The sequence below is a fragment of the Hippichthys cyanospilos genome, chromosome 1, assembly GCF_059441005.1.
Source record: "Hippichthys cyanospilos isolate Australia breed blue-spotted pipefish chromosome 1, RoL_Hcya_1.0, whole genome shotgun sequence".
In the NCBI taxonomy this organism is placed as follows: Eukaryota; Metazoa; Chordata; class Actinopteri; order Syngnathiformes; family Syngnathidae; genus Hippichthys; species Hippichthys cyanospilos.
In genome coordinates, this window is record NC_142369.1 from 26,177,477 (window position 1) to 26,195,844 (window position 18,368).

The following is an 18,368-nucleotide window of genomic DNA, read 5'->3' on the forward strand; positions in this document are numbered from 1 at the left end:
CCATATCATAAAAACCTTTTCTAATACTGTACTTTTAAAGTGAAGTGACTCTGTGTGCACGAGTGCGTGGGCATGTTTTTTGTGTGAACACTTGTTCCAACGCTTTCTGTGTAAACACATGCAATTTGTGGGGTTTTAAAGTAACAATGTGTGATCAAAGAAAAAATTTTCAAGCACAATTTCGGATCTTAATTACCAATCTTGTGAAATATTGAAATAATTTCTTTGACTAGAAAAATGATAGTTTGGTTATCCGTCTTAAAGGCTGAATACCGAATGATTTATCTGGGAAACATCTGGAGGCACATGCTGCATTCATATATTTATTGACATATTCAATAAAGTTCTGGTAAGGTTTAAAAAGAAGCCCATGATATGTGGAAAGCCATTGTTTTGGAAGATGGGAAAAGAAAAGATTATTTAAAAAAGATATTTTTTTTTCAAATAAGGAAAAAACAATAGCACATATCAGTTTAAGATGTGAGATGGAGACATATCTATCGACTCACTCAGGCAAGCGCACAACGGCCACACATGCGCACACACTCACATACACACTTAAAAAACAAAAATACAAGTCAGTTGATGAATACGGTGTCTATCTATCTATCTATCTATCTATCTATCTATCTATCTATCTATCTATCTATCTATCTATCTATCTATCTATCTATCTATCTATCTATCTATCTATCTATCTATCCATCTATCTATCTATCTATCTATCTATCTATCTATCTATCTATCTATCTATCTATCTATCTATCTATCTATCCATCTATCCGTCTGTCTGTCTGTCTGTCTGTCTGTCAGTTTCTCTAACTAGCTAGCTGTCTTAGCTAGCTGTGTTACAGAGTAACAAGTATTAGCACATGGGCATTTTCATTTGTAACTATCCGTCAAAATATTTTGTACTAGCTTTTACTCCTCTGTAAAGAGCAAATGCCCATTGAAGTAGCTGTCTCTTGTCAGGCCATTGCCGCCAAAGTTAGCCAAAAGCCATACCCTGTCTCCCCTTCTCAGTTTAATATATGTGACTCCACTGGCTGTGATGTAACCTTCCTGCCTGGTGGTAAATGAATGCAAAATTAATTCTCCATTACGCAATAGATCTACACTGGCAGCATGTTCGAAAATGGTGCAGGAAAACTGGAATTCATAAACCCCCGGATAAATGCAAGTAAATATGCCCGTGTTCGTGTCATAGCTGTTTTGTCCGTTATAGATGACATCGTGGAAAACGATCGGAACACCGGGAGTTGGGAAATTATTGCTCAGTCGAACAGAGAAGGCCACTTTCTCAGAGATAATGGACCCGGGTGCACCTGGAGGTCCTGGAAAAGGAAAAACATGGATAGATAGATAGGGACCTGGAGTTCCTGGAAAAGGAAAAACATAGATAGATATTTCCCTCAAAACTACTGGGTTAAAATTTACCCAGCAGTTTTAAGGGTATATCAAACCTGCGGTTTTTGAAAAGAAACACCATGGAAAGCTTTACCAGGAGGTCCAGGAGGTCCAGGAGGTCCAACTGCCCCAGGTTTCGTGCCGGACCAGGATGACCACCCTGACCACGCTGACCACGCTGACCACGGAGCTTGAATCAACAAATCGGCGATAGAAGTCAATCAAAATCCACATTTTTCATCAAGCATATCAAGACATTTTGGAAATCCCTCAGGCCCATCACAAAGTTTTATGTATGCAAAAGACAGAGCTACAGGTGTTTGCAACGAGTGGACTAGCACAAAAGCACGGTCTAAAATGTGCTCAAAACAATATTATGAATGTGTTTTTTTCTTTTACATACCTGGACTGGGCTTTGTTGTTGCCTCTGGCATGGGGTCGTAAAATCCATATGCTAGAACATATTAAATGGATCAGACATTCCAAAACACAAAGACAAATGGCACTCTTTCTCTGATGATTTTCTTCAGGGAACTCACGAGTCTCTATCCATGGGGTCAGGTCAAACTCGGGGATGTTCCTGCAATCGGTGTATCCGTCACCTCGTGGTCGGAACAGGAAAGGCTTCTCTGGAACTTCCGTGATACCGGTGTTGTCACAGATGATTCGGGACATTGACGTAGTCAACAGAGACGCCCTCTGAGACTTTGTGAAAACTCCCTCGTTCTCCCACCAAAATCTGGAGTGAGCATTTGGTCGGTGAGTTTGGACATGAGCGCATCTTTAAAGATACATATCTGTTTTTGTCTGTACCTGTCTCCCTCTCTAAGATTGCTGAACTGAATTCCGATCAGACAGGCAAACAACTCTCCAACTCTTCCCCCTTTCACCAGAGGTTCTGCAATTCCTCCAAGCCATGGATCGATGTTGTCGGGTGTTTTGTAAAGGTCCAGAAGCTTCCTCGCTAATTCATCATTTTTTAGGACAGCACTCAGCTCCGCCAGAGTTTTTGGTTGTGACAGGCCACAGAACTTGCGCCACTTGTTGTATCCTGAGAACCCAGGTGTATACATAGAACATTTGACTCTATTCACAATAAGCATGTTGTGCATGTGGGAAAACGGAAAAAGATACCAGGGATTCCGTGGTCACGCCCACGCTGCATGTTGAGAGCGCCCAGATCCAGTGCCATCTCAAAAGAGAATTTAAACAGCATGTCTCTCAGTTCGTCTGTCATGATGCTATCCTGGACATTCAACTTGGCTGGCCGAGCCACAATGCCCCTCATGATTGGGTCGATCCCCCCTGAAATAATTTTGACATACATACTGTATGTACATCCATACATACTATAATCATATGAGAGCAACGCAGTAGAAAGACCATACCTTCATAGACAATCCTCCATGGTGCGTTTAAGGCCGTGTGCAGCAACGGAGAAGGATACAGCGGGTGTTCCTCGTAGGCCGAATTGAGCCGGAAAACAAATGGCTGAATCATAGAGTGGCCAAATCGATAGGCGGCTGTTGCGAATACATTAGAAATTGTGGGGTCAACAAATTTATCATAGCCAGGGTATGTGGAGAGCTTCTTGGCTACCACTTCAGGACCAACTATGTTGCCGATGTAGTCTCTGAACGTAATAACCTGAAAGGCAACAAAAAATGTTAACAGCTGAATTCATCAAGCATGATTATTGTTCAGACAAGATAGAGGCATGCGCCGACCTGAAGATATGCGCCCACGATCTTGCGGGCTTCTTGGTACAATCTCTCTCCATTCCAGCTAGGATTTAGTTTGGCCAGGGCCCTAGCCAGGCGGTTGTGCTCCCGGAAAAACAGTGTGTGCAGCGAGGTCAGAATGATGTTCTCGTTGGCACGTTCATCACCTTCAAAGTCAAACAAGTAAAATGCTTGTCGCGGGAATCCAGAAACTCAAAAAGACCTTGTTCAACCTATTCCTCACCTGCCAAAAAGCAAAGCACTTCTTCAGCGTTTGGGTCATTGGTAATCCGACGCCGGGTTGCACACACGTTGGCCATCGCTTCGGTGAAGGGCAGAAGTTCTCGGCCTTTGTCAGTGAATTCTTTGTTGATCTTCAACAAGCCCTCATCTGTGGTGAGGTCACGGAGCTCTAGCGCTTTGGCGTCCTCTGAGCCATACACCTGACCTCCGTCGATGAAAGACGTGAGGGCGTTTAACTGCTGCCGCACAGTGGCAGCACCAAAGATGAAGCCTGTGTTGCCAGATCCGCAAGTCGCCGTCGATCGGAAGAAGGGGATGCACTTCTGCACACCAAAGCGTGGGTCATCCTTGGGAATCTGTTCAGACGCAGAGAAACGGTCAGCGTGTTTGCATGGATGCGCTCACCATGTCTTGTGCTGTGGGTGAGGCTCACGGGCCTGGCAGCGTGGAAGAATACTGACCAAAATTGGGAAACATGGCTCGGTGCGTTCACAGGTCTCCTCACAGTTGATACCGTTGCTGAAGGAACGGATGACTGGGGACATTGGCGCCAAGGTCTGGTCGTGGTCTGACCATTGCCCAAAGGAGGCCAACAGGTGACTAAAGACTGTGTCGCTCTCTATGTCGTTAATGGCTGCGGCCAGGATGCGGTTGGACACCTCTCTTGCCTTAAACAATAAAGTTATCATTTAATGGCAAATCCTATTCTGTATGGCCACTTGGATATTCTCCGTAGGATTCTACAAAGAAGCAAAATAGAATGATCATACCAAAGGAAGGAGGAAGCCATTGATTTCAACGTCGTCCCATCCTTGAGGCAGCGAAATTCCGTCCTGGTATTCAGCAGGAAGCCAGCGTACGAATGGTATGTTTGAGGCCCCCCATCGAGGATTGTGCCTGTAAGCAAGAGCAACCGATCAAGGTCTTCAGTGGCGGTGCTCAGTTTAGTAAGAAAAACATCGTAAATATATCACATTCGGAAGGGGCCAACAACCGCTGTTATCTTACTCGTTGTTGCAGACGCCGCTTGCCGTGCGGAAGATGTTCAGGTTGGGCGTTGTCTTGCATGAAGGGGGGCGCTGTCGAGGCGAGCAGCCTGTCAGCTCTGCAATGAACTCCAGATCCTCCTCAGACAGCAGATCTAGCAACAAAACCATACCAGTGACTGTATCAGTACACGATTAAAAAGACATCTCATTGCGAAATCTACACTAATGTGTCACCCATAGCGACCCCGGGGCATGTCACAAGAGTATAAACATTTTAAGGGTAGGAATGCAGAACGAATGAGGGAAACATAAATGTGAACCCAATCTTGTCGAGTCACAAACAATGAAAACTTTGAAATGTTATTTTCACTCACCTGTGGCATTGATGGAACGTCTTTTACGTCTTTCCACCGAATTTTTGATGATATTCAGTGTCATGTCCAAGTAATCAGCAGATCGGGCCACCTCGCGTGTAACTCCCGTAGGCTGCTTGAAAAAGCGCAACACATCTTGAGGTCTAGCGCCATTCCGCCTGATGCGATCAAGGCACCTGGAGAAGTCACATTTACGTTATGGAAGAAGTCTGGAAGAAGTCACATTTACAAGCATCATGGCTTTTGCTGTTCACAACCAAATCCCCGTAAATCTCCTTATTGAGTACACCTGCACAATCTTAAGGCCTTATTTTTGTGGATAGGTGCACTGGCACTTCACATAAAAACAAACGCATCTTTATTTTCATGCCTGGGCAAGTTCAATTTATTGTGCTTGGAAATTTGGCAGGCCGTGTGGACCAAGGGCCTCAAGCGCACCTGACTATTTAGTGACAGAAAGTAGTCTGTAGAGCACCTAAAAGCAGGTCAAGGTGGTGCCACTTTGATGATTTTGGTGGATTTGATCAGACAGACACAGATTCTGAGCTTTATGAACATGTATGGCGGAAGTCATCATATTTCATTCATAAATATAACAACACAGTGCATCTCTCTGTCTGAATCATTGTAGAAACCAATTTGTATTGTACGTTTTAAAAAGTACTCTCCTAACTGTAGCACAACTTTGGAAGGAGGGGACACATAAAAGCACAATCGGCAGGTTTAAGGTGGACACCAAGTGCCCACTACGCAGCATGGATTCCAGCGAGTCCTTCATCCCGTACCCATACACCCATCGATGAAAATTTCAAAAGGAAGGAAAATTTGTGCAGTTACTTAACTAGAATTGCATTGGCCACAAAAATGGCCCTTAATGTCTAAAGATTGAAACGTTTTTCCATCTGCTGTCTGAACCAGTGAGTCTAAAACACTCCTGTGGCACATCAGTGTGTCATGTGCAAAAAAAAAAACATACATATAATATACATATTACTCCAAGTACAGCACTGTAATCTTGTTCATCTAGCCCTGTCAGCGATGCATTGTGACAGGCAGAACAATTAAATGCTTTTCCACCAGATGGCAGAATGTCCAATTAATCTCTGTATCCACGTTGCCGTTGATTGAACAGAGTAAGATGTCTAAAACGTGCATAATTGTTACTGCTTTACATTAGCCATTCCGAGTATAGATGAGGCCTTGCCCCGGCCAGATTTTGAGTCTTCTATTTACTGAAGGAGCACATTTTGTTAATTTGAAAGAAAGCTGGAGTATACTGGAGAAAACCCACGCAAGGAAAAAGGAGGACTTCCAAATGCCACAGGAAGGCCCGAGACTAAATTTGCTTGAGACAAATATGTGAATTAGAAAACCTAAGAGGTGTTTATGATCAAATAAATGCGTTTTTGTGTCTAATGTGGCTTAACATTATAAAAATACAAAAAAGCATGCAATCTCGATATCAACTCACTCTACTCTTGAATTTTCATATGCCGAGTCCACTCTAGCGATGGCAGCGTTCACAGCCTGTTCCAGACTTGCCTTGCTTATATGTTCTGGAAGTAAATAGAAAAAATGATCTTAATCAAAATGTATCGATTGAAAGTGTCAAACCGCATTTGAATAAATGTGAGCTGTTTATACTTACGTGCATTCACGTGCCACTGCAGGCAATGTGCCACAAGCAGCAGGCACACGAGCTGAAACATCTCTGGTGTGGAGAAAAGAAGAAAAAACAGTGTATTGCCTTGTCAAAATTACGCAAATAAAACCAATATGATTCAATAATAACAATAAACAAAGATGAAGCAATTGTTTCAGTGTTTTGGGTTAGGTGGTAGTGACCTGGAAAGAAGTAGCTCCAAGATGTGTCAGTTATAGCAGCGGCAGTCCGTATACAGTAAAGGAGCTGCTTAGCTCGCCGCTTTTATAAGGAGCGTCACTGGAAACACTGTTCGTCACCAGGAATTTGGAGCATTTTGTTTTCCTTGTTTCTTTTTCTTCTTCTTTGTTCCGTCTTGGGCTCCCGGTTCAACCACTTCAAACCAGGCTGAGATAATTGTGGAAAGTACAGTATATAGACTATACGTCAACTCATTCAGTGCAGTGCTTCTCAATTACATTTTGCAAAGACCTCTTAGGAGAGAGAAAACATCCCTCCCACCCACTTGCCACCCCGACCATTAATATGATTATTATGTATAAAAATGGTACAGCCATGCCTAAAACTGGATCCTTTTTAACATTGACATAAGGAAAGAGCAAAATAAAAAACTTTCAACAACTGTTAGCTGCTAAGGGAAACGAATCCTTATCCCTGGGGTCACCCGCAGCCCCCTGGAATTGCCTTGCGCCCCCCCAGGGGGGCCCGCCCCACTATTTGAGAAACACGGCATTAGTGCAATTAGACAAAGCAAATAAATAAATGCTATATAGTAATTTTTCTTGCTTTTTTTCAAACATCACAAAACATGTTCTTGATTGTGTTGAGAAGTTTAAATGTTTGTGTAGCGCTTGTACAATCTGAAAAACATTAAAGCTGCGATGTGTAGAAGTATGGTTTTGTATGTCTGCACATAGGAATGTTACACAAACAATGCGCGTTGATAAGATAACACGATTGACAGGTGATGCAAAGACAACTTCCTGGAGATACGTTCGTGACAAGATGTGATGCATAACTACCAATTTTTCCACAGCACTTCCGCCCACAGCACTTTCGCCCACCTTTTCACGCGTGCACACACACGCACACGCACATGCACGCACACACGCAAGCACACACATATTTTATTTTAATACCTTTTTCTATCTTACAAAGACAGTACAGCCTAGTGTTAGATAAAGCGTTAGAAAGGGCCAATGTGTTTTTCATTTTTCCCATCGGTATTTTACATTTTGTTTCATACAAAAATAAGCTCAGCAAAAGCCATTTGCTGTTGCAAAACAAGTACAATAAATTGCAGTTTTGACCCATGGTTTTCTTGTTAGTGTGAAGTGTTTGGCAACAATTGGCATTGGTTAGGAAAAATGTGCATAAAAAACATTAAAAAAAACTGTAAAATTCAGGAAAGTCACTCTTTTCATATAACGAACTACCAAACAAACTAAAAAAAAAAAACGCCTTTGAGCAAGTTTGCGACGTACAAGATGGATGTTTTATTTTAAATTTTATTTCTAATTATTTAGCCATTGACAAAAGGGCAACATTCCTTCCTGACTGTCAAAACTAAAGGTTGCAACCAAAACATCAAACTAATCTCCAGTGTTGGGAGTAATTCATTACAAAACTAATATAATTACTGTAATTACTTTTTGCTGTAATGCAGTAGTGTATTGCATTACACACACAAAAATAGTATTATTTTACTCAGTGCAAATGCGAGTAACACAATACATTACAATGCAAGTTTCACTTGTAAGTGGTGTTTTCCCCCAAATTTGCCAAAAACATCGGGAGATCGAAGGGGAAAATTCTTGGGCAAAATGTTTACTGCCTGGCTAAGCGCAGCAGCAGCAGAAGACAGGTTGAATACGGACAAGATGGACCTATGTCCATTGCTATCAGTTTGTCAGAGATAAAGTCAAGAAGAATATAACAGTTAGGGGCAATTTGTGTGTGACACTTTGTCAAATAGCACCAGTAATTTTACAGATTAAGTGGTTTATAGTGTTTTTAAATTTAAACTAACATTCCTTTGGATGTGTAATGAGCATAAAGAGCTACATTTAGAATTGCAACTCTATATGTCCAGTTGTGTTGGTGAAAGTAATATAAAAGTAATGAAATAGTAGTGTAATACTATACATTTCAAATGCAGTAATGTATTGTAATTGTGTGTAACTAATCACTGAAAAGACAGTCAAGAGTAATAAATGATGCAGTACAGTGTTGAAGTAACAACACTGTTCATCTCAAATGCAGCAGAAGGTATATGGTTCCATTTGAATCTGTTTCAATAAATAAACTACCGAAGCCACTTTTTTGTCCATCAGCCACAACAACACAATGTACCTAAATTTAAAACATAAAATAAAAGTTTACAAAAAACTCCCATTAAGGGCTCAATTATTTACAAATCAATGTTTTAGTCTTTTTTTTTTTTTTTATGTTTTGACTGCATTAACAATAAAATTGAAATCCGTTGCATTCAAGTGTGAAGCCCGTAGACTTGAACAAATCATAACGTTCTCTGAGGATGATCTCTCAGAATTTACTGCAGCACAGGACTGGAAAGGCAAATTAATTAAGGGACTGCTCCCTCAAAGGTTTGAGCTGGTCTCATGTGGGAAAGAATAGGAGAGAAATAATAATGGAATAGTTCTTCTGCCCTCTATGTCACATGGCCTGAGCAGTCCTGCTGTAGTTACTGGTCTTGGTCTCGCTTTCAATATTGTTTTCCAGTAAATGAAATGCTTGCTCGATTGACTTGAAATCGGGACACATCGACTTAAAGGAATCTGCTGTGTTGGACAATTATGGACAGTTGACCTTCAATATCTTGCATTTTTAATTCATCACAACATGCATGGCTCTGGCAGGGCAAAAAAAAAAAATGCATTCTGTGACATTATTCTTATTCTTATTCAATTCAGATGATGTACTGTAAACTGTAGCTATTTTAATAAAGACTATGATGCTTGGTTTTGATTGACACTGCGACAGCAAATTTGAGGTCATTTTATAAATTATAGTGTTAAAGATGAGAGTGCTTTTGTAATACTCAAAAGTTCTGATAACTTCACACCACTGAAAAAAACATTGACAAAACATGTAAATGGATCAGGAAATGAACATACCCCTGAGAGTTCATGGATGCAGATTGCCATAAACAATATGTGTTTTGTTGGTCAAAGTTGGATGTAAGAGGTTCTGTTCTGTCACGAATCAGAGAACACAAATACTTTAAAGTTAGCAAAGGTCAACGTTCACTCGGTGAGAACAAGTTTGAAATCCGAATGGTTAAATAGTCCCATTGCTGAAAATTCCAATTTTATAGGCCAGCCCAACATGGGAAAATGAGATTGACATCTGATCTTATTAGCTCCAAATAAGCAGTTTTGCAGCAAAGTTTGCAAGTCAAAATTTATATTTTGCATCTCATTAAAACAAATTGAATGGCAATACCAATAATCAAAGATTTTCAAGATTTTCCAATATGCAGAAATTGTCCCGACATTCACTGGGCTCGATGCTTGAATCAAATGATCAGTGCCGACATGTGTCAAGCGACTGAGACGTTAGAAATGCTGGTGCAATTGGGGGAATTTTATGAAAAAATACTGTGAAATCAATCATGGTTCACCCACAATGAGTAGTCAGAAACACTCAAAGCTTTCCCCGCACTGTCATGGCAAGCTTCTTAGACAAAAGCAGCCACTTCCGCTAGCTACTTGCAAGCGACGAGCTTCAGCCGAATAGCTGGTGTGACTACATATGCTTAATTATGGCACAGTACATCAGCCAGGAGTTGTGCCCTATAGGATGAAAAATGTTACAGTGGACCCCCGGTTTACGACGTCCCTGCCTTACTTTTTTTTTTTTTTCACCTTATGGCATGGCGTGCAACGTTTTTTGTCCCCTCTTTATGCCATTTCTTTTGCCTTATGACATATGCAACATGGCGGTCAGTGTGCGCTCATACATGTATACACGCGGCACTACAATGCTGGTCTGCTATTGGTCGGTGTCACGACTCCCTAAGATACTGGTCTACTGTTGGTCGGCGTCACAAAGTCATGAAGCACACAGGGTACCTAAGATGGCTGCCTAAAGACTTGATCTCGTTTGAGAGTGCTTTCAAAATGGTATTTATTGTGCATTGTAGTGCTTTATTCAAACTTGAATTGGTTAGCCATGGTTAGCCTAGTGATGGTAAAGAGAGAAGTATGAAGATGATTTATATGGAAACAAAGCTGGAGGTAATCAAGAAATACGAAGAAAGCTTGCCTAGGCTAGGCTACCCTCACTAGGGAATATGGCCATGACTAGCTCTTCACGTCGCTCAAAGGTAAATAAATCCTTTGTATGTTTTTTTTATTTATGATGTTATTTGATTATATACATGTACATTATATATGCCTAGAACTTAGTATACTGTTTTGATACCAATTTTTAATATACAATATACAATTTTGTTGTTTTTACCTGGGATTTTACACTTTAGCTAATTAACATAGGTTTGGATTGCCCACCATATGGCGAATTCGTGTAACGATCCCAACCGCGGAACGGATTAATCTCGTGATTTTAGCGCGCTGCACAATAAATGCTGTCAAAATGTTTTTAGAGTGAATCCTATCTTTTTTTTAAAATCAATTTAGCCTTGCTGAAGGACCATATCAATAATTCTGGAAGATTCTGGTAAATTTACATAAAATTATATCTGTGTTTAAAATTGCTTCACTGCTTCACTGCTTCACTTTCTGGACAAGAAAATACTTTTTGCTGCTATGAACAATATGAATTTAGGAAATTAAACTCATTGATGGTAAAAGTGTTTATTCATTATATTGTCATTTAAATGTTTCAATAAAAACCCTTGCTTCACTTTCCTGGGACTAACAAATAAAAAACCGCTTCTCAAAATGAGAAAATTGCTCCTCAATCGAAGTCTACAATCCTGAAGACAAAAAACAAAACAAAAAAAGATCTAACAGCCACATTCGTTTACATGAAGAAGAGCATAGAATGCTGGGAATACATTTTAGTCAAATTTAGGTTGCAAATGAAGGCCAGTGCTTCTAATCGTGTTTAAGTCGGCAGAGAAGGGCTTGCGGACTCTGATGGTTCATCGCTGCTGGAATTATACCGTACTTGTTCTCCGTAAAACCTTTGCTTCCACTTTTCTGTTAGCTGATTCAAAAACGAGGAGGAAGAGGTTGTTTTTATTTTGAGAGGGTTGTTTGGTTTATTTTTAAAGTTGGAAGTCGGTGTAACTACAGCAGGCTTTGATTGCCCCGCAGATCAAGTTGTGCAACATGTTTTGGATGTCAGTAAAAGGGTGTCGCTCAAGTATAGCAGGGTTTTTTCCTTGCGGGCCGCAGATTTTCTGTGAATAGTATGGCACTAATGACTAAAAAATAAGCATCATTTAATATTTTTTTATGTTTGATGAATGACTTAAACTTGATAAGTTTAGGGAATACATATATGGATAGGGTAGCAAAGACAAATTTGGAATAGTTACAAGGATTTGAATGAAGGTACTGTGCTCTTTTAATCACCGTGGATTCTACTTTGGGTGTGTCAAGATTTGCATACCTTTTTGTTTCACCTCACTTGTTAATCATTCACTTTAAGATGACTTTAGTGGTAAAGGCACATATTTTATGTTTCGACACACTGACATGAGGCTCGAATAATAATACAATGAAATTAATGAATAATATGTACATATAATCATATATAATCATCAAATATAATGAGGGCGGCTCGTTGGAAGCGTGGTTAGCATGTTCGCCTCACAGTTCAGAGTTCCGAGCTCAAATCCATCTGGCCTTCCTGTGTGGACTTTGAATGTTCTCCTCAAGCCCGCGTGGGTTCTCTCCGGGCATTCTGGCTTCCTCCCACATTCCAAAAACATGCACGGCAGGTGAATTGGACATACTAAATTGTTATCGGATGTGTGAATGGCTGTTCGTCTCCGTGTGCCCTGCGATTGGCTGGCAAGCAGTTCAGGGCGTCCCCTGCCTACTACCCATCGACACCTGGGATAGGCACCGGCAAGCCTGCGACCCTAGTGAGGATAAAAGACTCAAGAAAATGGATGGATGGATGGATGGATGGAAAATCTAATAATATGTGTGTTTGTTATCTTTTTAGAGAGGAATTTTGCAGATGTTACTATGTGGTAAAAAGTTCTATGCGCCCCTTTTGTCAAAGCACAGCACTATGATTAAAATTGTGTTTGTGGAAGATGAATTAAGAAGGAAAATACGCTAGGTATTTTCCATCTCAGGAGGCAGCCATTTCGTCAATGTCTGGCACCTTAAAATGACTTCACAGTTGCTCCGGCCACAGGTAATGACCGATTTCGGATCATCTGTTTTTTGGTCATGTTTGGTCATGTGGATAAGCGCTATGGCAAAGTCTTGACTGGTTGCTACCTGAGCAACCGCGATGTCCCTATGACGTCGCCAAGAGGAAAGGACCCATGTAACTTGTTTTGGCTCAGCCTGAGCCACAGTGGGTGGCCTGATGTGACACAAGTGGATGACAAACTCGAGTGGTAAAAAATGTCTCATGGTTGAGATCCTCTTGTTGTTTCCGCCATCGGTCATTTGGCATGTAATGTATATTTGAGCTTGAATGCTATTGTTCTTCCTGTCTCCCTTCTTTTTGCCCTGAGGCACATTTTGCGGTAAGGATTTGTTCGACGACATACTCCAGTCTCATTTTTAACTTTCCAACTCCCACACAATTCATTACTTTAGTAACACACCCAGCAAACGATGAAACTTAATTACTGGTTCCGGGATTGAAAAGACATACAGTGTCATGAAAAAGAAGCATTAATAAATAAGACGGAAGGGAGCTTCAGAACTTCAGAACTCACAAAAAGTTAGGGAATAACATTTCACACTTGATTTCGATCTTGAAATTTTAAACATAAATGAAGACGGCTGGGATAGGAACCAGCCAGTCAGCTAAAGATAATGGATGGATGGATGTTAGATTTCAGTCATTTTTAGCACAACCTACTGTTCTCTAAAATGATCCTGAAAAGCAAAATTTACAATAGCCGTTTAATAGAATGAATAAACCAAGACATTTCCTCCTTCAATTAAAATTAAAAACATTAAAAAAAGATAACTATCATCTTCATCATGCCTTTCACATTTGGACATTTTGCTCAGCACCTCATTGACAAGTTACAATAGAAACAATGGAAGAATCTGAAAAAGGCATAACATGATTTTTTTTTAAAATGTGGTGAATTTTCATTTAACTATTGCTAAAAAAAGAACAAGTTGTGCAAAAAGCAATGAGACAAATGCTCATACAAAAGATCAAATTGTGAGCACAATTTGATCTTTTGTATGAACATTTGTCTCATTGTTAAGTTCATTTTGTATTTTTGTACCTCTGAGATTTCAATAGAAAGAAAATATCCCAAACTTTTGTGAGAATTGTATATAGCATCTTACATTTTATTGCACAGAAAATAATGCACGTAAGTCAAAATAATAATGGCTTTTTGTTTTGTTCATTTTATTTTTGTCCGTTGTGGTATTTACTGTGTATGTGTGTGGATCTGTGCGCGTGCGTGCGTGTGCTAGATGGCAAAGACTTTAGTATTGGATCCTTCCGTCTTCTATGAGGTGCAATAAAAGAAAACAAATGCCAAAGAACATTTGAGAAGTCTGACCTCACCCATGTCAGAGAAAACGTGACTATGTTACACGAGCCTTCATATGTAGATGGACAGAGACAGTCTCATTTGGTAACCCGGGTCACTGATCGCTAGTTCTGCAGTACGTGTCATTATAATATTAGGAAAGGGGGAAAAATAGCCCATGGTAGTTACGTCACTCTGGGAATCGGGGCTCTTTTACAATAAAGATAAGGTGTTTGTTGGTTCCTGATTGAAATTAGACAATATACTATTAGACAGAGGAGTTCATCCATCCATCTATTTTCTAGAGCCCCTCCTCCTCACAAGGGTCGCAAGCTTGCTGGTGTCTATTGGAGCTGACTTAAGGCAGTAGGCAGGGGACACCATGAACAAAACACCATGAATTGCAAGATATCAGAGCAGTGTGTGCTCATTTAACCAAGAGCATTCCAGCAACAAGTTGTTCCTCATCAATTGTACGGTGATTGTAGTTTGCAGTCTGTCTGTCTGAACAAGTTTTTGTTTTTGGACCATCCTCGAAGCAATCAAATGTCTCCATGGCAGTGAATTACTTACCGTTATGATTGTTCAAACCAAGCAATGGTGACTAAGTCGTGCTTTTATTGCTCGGCTAATTTAAGATCGACTTGACTAGGCTGTCGCTTAAAGCTTCCCCGCCCACTAGAAACACAGACCTGGCAAAAATGATGTCTTGTAAAAAGCATTATCTGAAGTGGACCGTGCCTCGCTCCTCTGAAAACCAGCCAACAATAATTGTTGATTTGTATCAAGCTGGGAAAGCTTACAAAACCATCAATAAAAGTTCGAATGTTCATCAATCCACAGTTAGAGATAGGCATAGCTTTCCACCAAGAAAACCGATAGTTCAGTGCAGAACACTCAGAGAGGAAAAAAAAAAACAAAACAGTGTCTGCTTAGGACTTACAGATGTCATTGTCACAGTGGAATATCTCTGACTCTGTACATACATCAACTACAACTATATGTACAGTAAAACACTGGCAAAGAAGAGCGTTCATGGGTGGACTACATTGAGGAAGCCCGTGCTTCATGGTGCTGCTATCGATGCATGGCGCAGGGAGATCTGAGGCCGTCGATCCAGACAGTCGAAGTTAAGGGGTCGGGTGCGGCGATAGGACAAGGATCCAAAACACAGAAGTAATCAAGCTTGTCCTCAACACAATGACTTATGCTGGAAAGCCCAAGAATCCGACTCAACTGCAGCAATTTTGGAGAGAGGAATAGTTCAAGATTGACCCTGATCAGCATGACGACCGGATCTGCAACTATAGAACCGTTTGGTTGAAGTTATTGCTGCCAATGGGAATGCAATCGGCTATTAAATGTGAAGGTTCTGTTACTTATTCCTCCCCATTCTGACACTATTTACATATCATCGTTTTTAAAAATACAAAATCCTATAAATATATTTAAACCTAAAAATATATGCGTGTGTTTTTACGGTCATCTAGAGTATTAAAATTGATTATATTTTGTCTCTAATTTTAATTCTCAAGCAGCATCTTTTTAAACACAAAAATAACCAGTATGTTACTTTGAAAATATTCACGTGATCTAAATTAAACACTCTCCTCTCCAGGAAAAAAACAGATATACTGTAGCACGCACATATCGTTTTATTGACAAGACAGTTCATGAAATAACTGAGAATGTTCACTTACTATTGTGGTGAATTTCTTTAAATTTTGTAGTGGGTCTGGCCCGGCTGCGTTTTCGGATTCCGCCGGCAGGCAATGCTGGTTGGTGACGAAAATGAAGACCTCTTGGACTCAGGCATCTCGCAGGCAAAAAGATGTATTCTATAGTTTCATACTGCTGATGTTAAACTGGTTCCGATATGGTGATTACCCAGGTGGCCCTTTTGTTTTTCCTTTCAACCCGTTTTGCTTCTCCTTTACCACTCAAATTGCATGTCTGTGGCAAACACTCATTGGTCAAGAGGGCAGACGATCAGGGGCCCAGCAACACCCAGCCCCCAAGACAGGCCCAAAAGGAATGCTGTTATTTCACTTGAAAATGACACTGGCAAATCTACTGCAATCAGGCTTTAACAAAATACTGAAGAAATTAATAAAAGTGAATGAACATCCCAAAATCCACTTCACTATCTTGGAACTAAAACCCAAATGCTTCCACGTACCCCCCTGCAATGTCCATACACTTACATGCAGTATATCACCTCTTTATTATTATCAATATTGTTTTTGTAAACAATTTCGCTTTGCTTTGAGACAAATAATTTACTATACAACAGTGTGATTTTGAGAAATAAAAACTGTTGAATATACAAAGAAGAAAAACAATCCTTATTAATTTCATAGTATTGTTTAATAAAGGTCAAACTGGTTAGCACATCCACCTCACATGTGGAGGTTTAAGTCTGCTGCTGGCCTTTCGTTTTGAAGTTTGCATGTTCTCATGTTTGCATGTTGGATGGATAGATTTAATAAAGTCACTTGATATACATATACTGTATATATAAAATATTTTGTAACCTGACCTTAAACCACATCCTACCAGATGGTTAATGGGTTTTTGGCACTTGGTACCTTTTCACTTCATGTGCCTAGCGTTAATGAAAGTTAAAGCCAGTTTGGTAAGATGATTATCGTCTTGTGACGTTCCTCAAAGTACAGGTTTGTTTCTTTTGTCTCATACTCTCATATGAATCAAACAACAACCGGTTTTGTGTTGACGTTACGGCTGTTGTTTAACAGACGCCAGAGGTTTTTTCACAGACGGACTTTTGTGTATCGGCGACTTTCTTAGACATACAAAACAATATGATTCAAATTCAAGTGGAAGAACGTTTAATAGAGCCCAGCTAAAAATATGAAATCATTGAAAGTGGATGAAGAAACTCATGCAAAGAGAATTACGGATGACAAACGCTTTAGGTTTTTGTACTTTGCGCATTTTGAGGCTGTGTAATAGTCAAATGAAGCATTGGCACGCAAGTGGTTGTCACCTTCCAGAACAAAGGAAGTTGTTTTATCATGATGAAGCTTATTATTAGCATGTGTAATTCACCTAAAAAACACTGCCAGACAGGTGGAGTGAAGATGGAGTCGGGCCACATTAAGTCAGACTTAGAGGATGTGATGAATTCTGAAACCTGCTTTTGTTAAGCCGGTATTTATTGAGAGCCAAATAGATGATCCGAAATGTAGAAAATACATTCCCATGAACTTGTTTTGATGTCATGGAACAAAAACTTGTGAATTACATGAACTGGTCATAATGGTTTGTATAGTCTTTAATGGTTCATACCGTTTCCGTTCTTAAATATGTCAAAGATGTATGGTATAGTTATGTGTCTTGAATACAATATGCCTCTCAAGGTAAATAAACCTGCCAATCTGGAAAAGTCACTTGCGTTCTTGCTTCACATATTTATTCAAAGCAAAAGGGGAAAAACTAACTCAACTAAATAACTTTGCATACGCTTCATACATTTCCTGAACTTTAGAGGTTTTAGCTAATACTTGGAATTCATTTGTGCATGTTTATGAACTCTATATTGTGTCAAGCTAGAATACAATTTCTTCTCAGGGTGTTGGAGCAAGACAGGGAAATATGCTTGTGTCATTTCCGCATACATGTTACCTAAAAGTCACACCTTAAAAGGTTTTTGGAATTAGGTTTGTCTTAAAGGTTAGGCAGTTTTGCAACATTCAAATCTGTTTAGTTATAAAACATTTTTGCATGAGCAAGTCACTTGCTATATATCCCATGGAGCTGTCGCAAGTAACACTGCAGCTGCACATCCCAGAGATCGAGAAAAAAGAAATCCACGGAGGTTCACATTGTGTAAGAGGGAACTGTATGTAAAGAGGGAGAAGGCATGCATGCATTTGATGAAAGCTGCATTGAATTCCAAGAGCAGAATGATTTATTTAATGTCAAGAATTGTATAAACAGTGGATATAAAAAAGGTCAACTCACCCGTATAAAAAAAAAATAATGATAATAATAACAGGGTTTTATGTAATCAAAAATGGCAATTTTCAACTATTTATATTTGATAATTTTCCATTTTTAAATACCTTGTTGCAAGTTTCTTTGTTTTCATTATTATATCTTTGAATGCATACCTCCATTAGGGGAAAGGAAATGTCATTTGAGATGTTGCTCGTTATATTGTGTCGGAACCTCCAGAAAACCTAATGATTCATTGAAAAAGAATAGGTTAATGCACAGGTGTCATACTCAAGGGCACATCCAGCCAACCACATTATTTTATGTGGCATGCCA

General features: G+C 39.9%; 1 protein-coding gene across 2 annotated transcripts; it reads right to left on the reverse strand.

Moving 5' to 3' along the window:
* Positions 1–309: 309 nt before the first annotated feature.
* On the reverse strand, positions 310–6,696 carry LOC148429892 (eosinophil peroxidase-like). Of its 2 annotated transcripts, none has more exons than XM_088421253.1 (16): positions 6,580–6,696; positions 6,383–6,445; positions 6,206–6,290; positions 4,735–4,910; positions 4,380–4,512; positions 4,142–4,268; positions 3,833–4,039; positions 3,373–3,727; positions 3,135–3,295; positions 2,796–3,054; positions 2,542–2,712; positions 2,221–2,458; positions 1,947–2,146; positions 1,811–1,861; positions 1,502–1,597; positions 310–1,379 (listed from the first exon to the last, which is right to left on the reverse strand). In XM_088421253.1, the coding sequence occupies exons 2-16, from the start codon at positions 6,441–6,443 to the stop codon at positions 922–924; spliced, it is 2,778 nt and encodes a 925-aa protein (XP_088277379.1). In that variant the 5' UTR covers positions 6,444–6,445; positions 6,580–6,696; the 3' UTR covers positions 310–921. The 2 variants fall into 2 exon arrangements, with proteins under 2 accessions (XP_088277379.1, XP_088277387.1); XM_088421261.1 differs by having other exon boundaries at positions 310–1,334; positions 6,580–6,687.
* Positions 6,697–18,368: the final 11,672 nt, after the last annotated feature.

Excerpts from the sequence above, each read along its gene's own strand:
- LOC148429892 (XM_088421253.1), bottom strand. The coding sequence starts at position 6,443 with ATGTTTCAGCTCGTGTGCCTGCTGCTTGTGGCACATTGCCTGCAGTGG. Across the intron at positions 2,713-2,795 it reads ATGGAGGATTGTCTATGAAG|GGGGGATCGACCCAATCATG; the intron begins GTATGGTCTTTC and ends AAATTATTTCAG. Across the intron at positions 2,459-2,541 it reads GCGTGACCACGGAATCCCTG|GATACAACAAGTGGCGCAAG; the intron begins GTATCTTTTTCC and ends CTGGGTTCTCAG.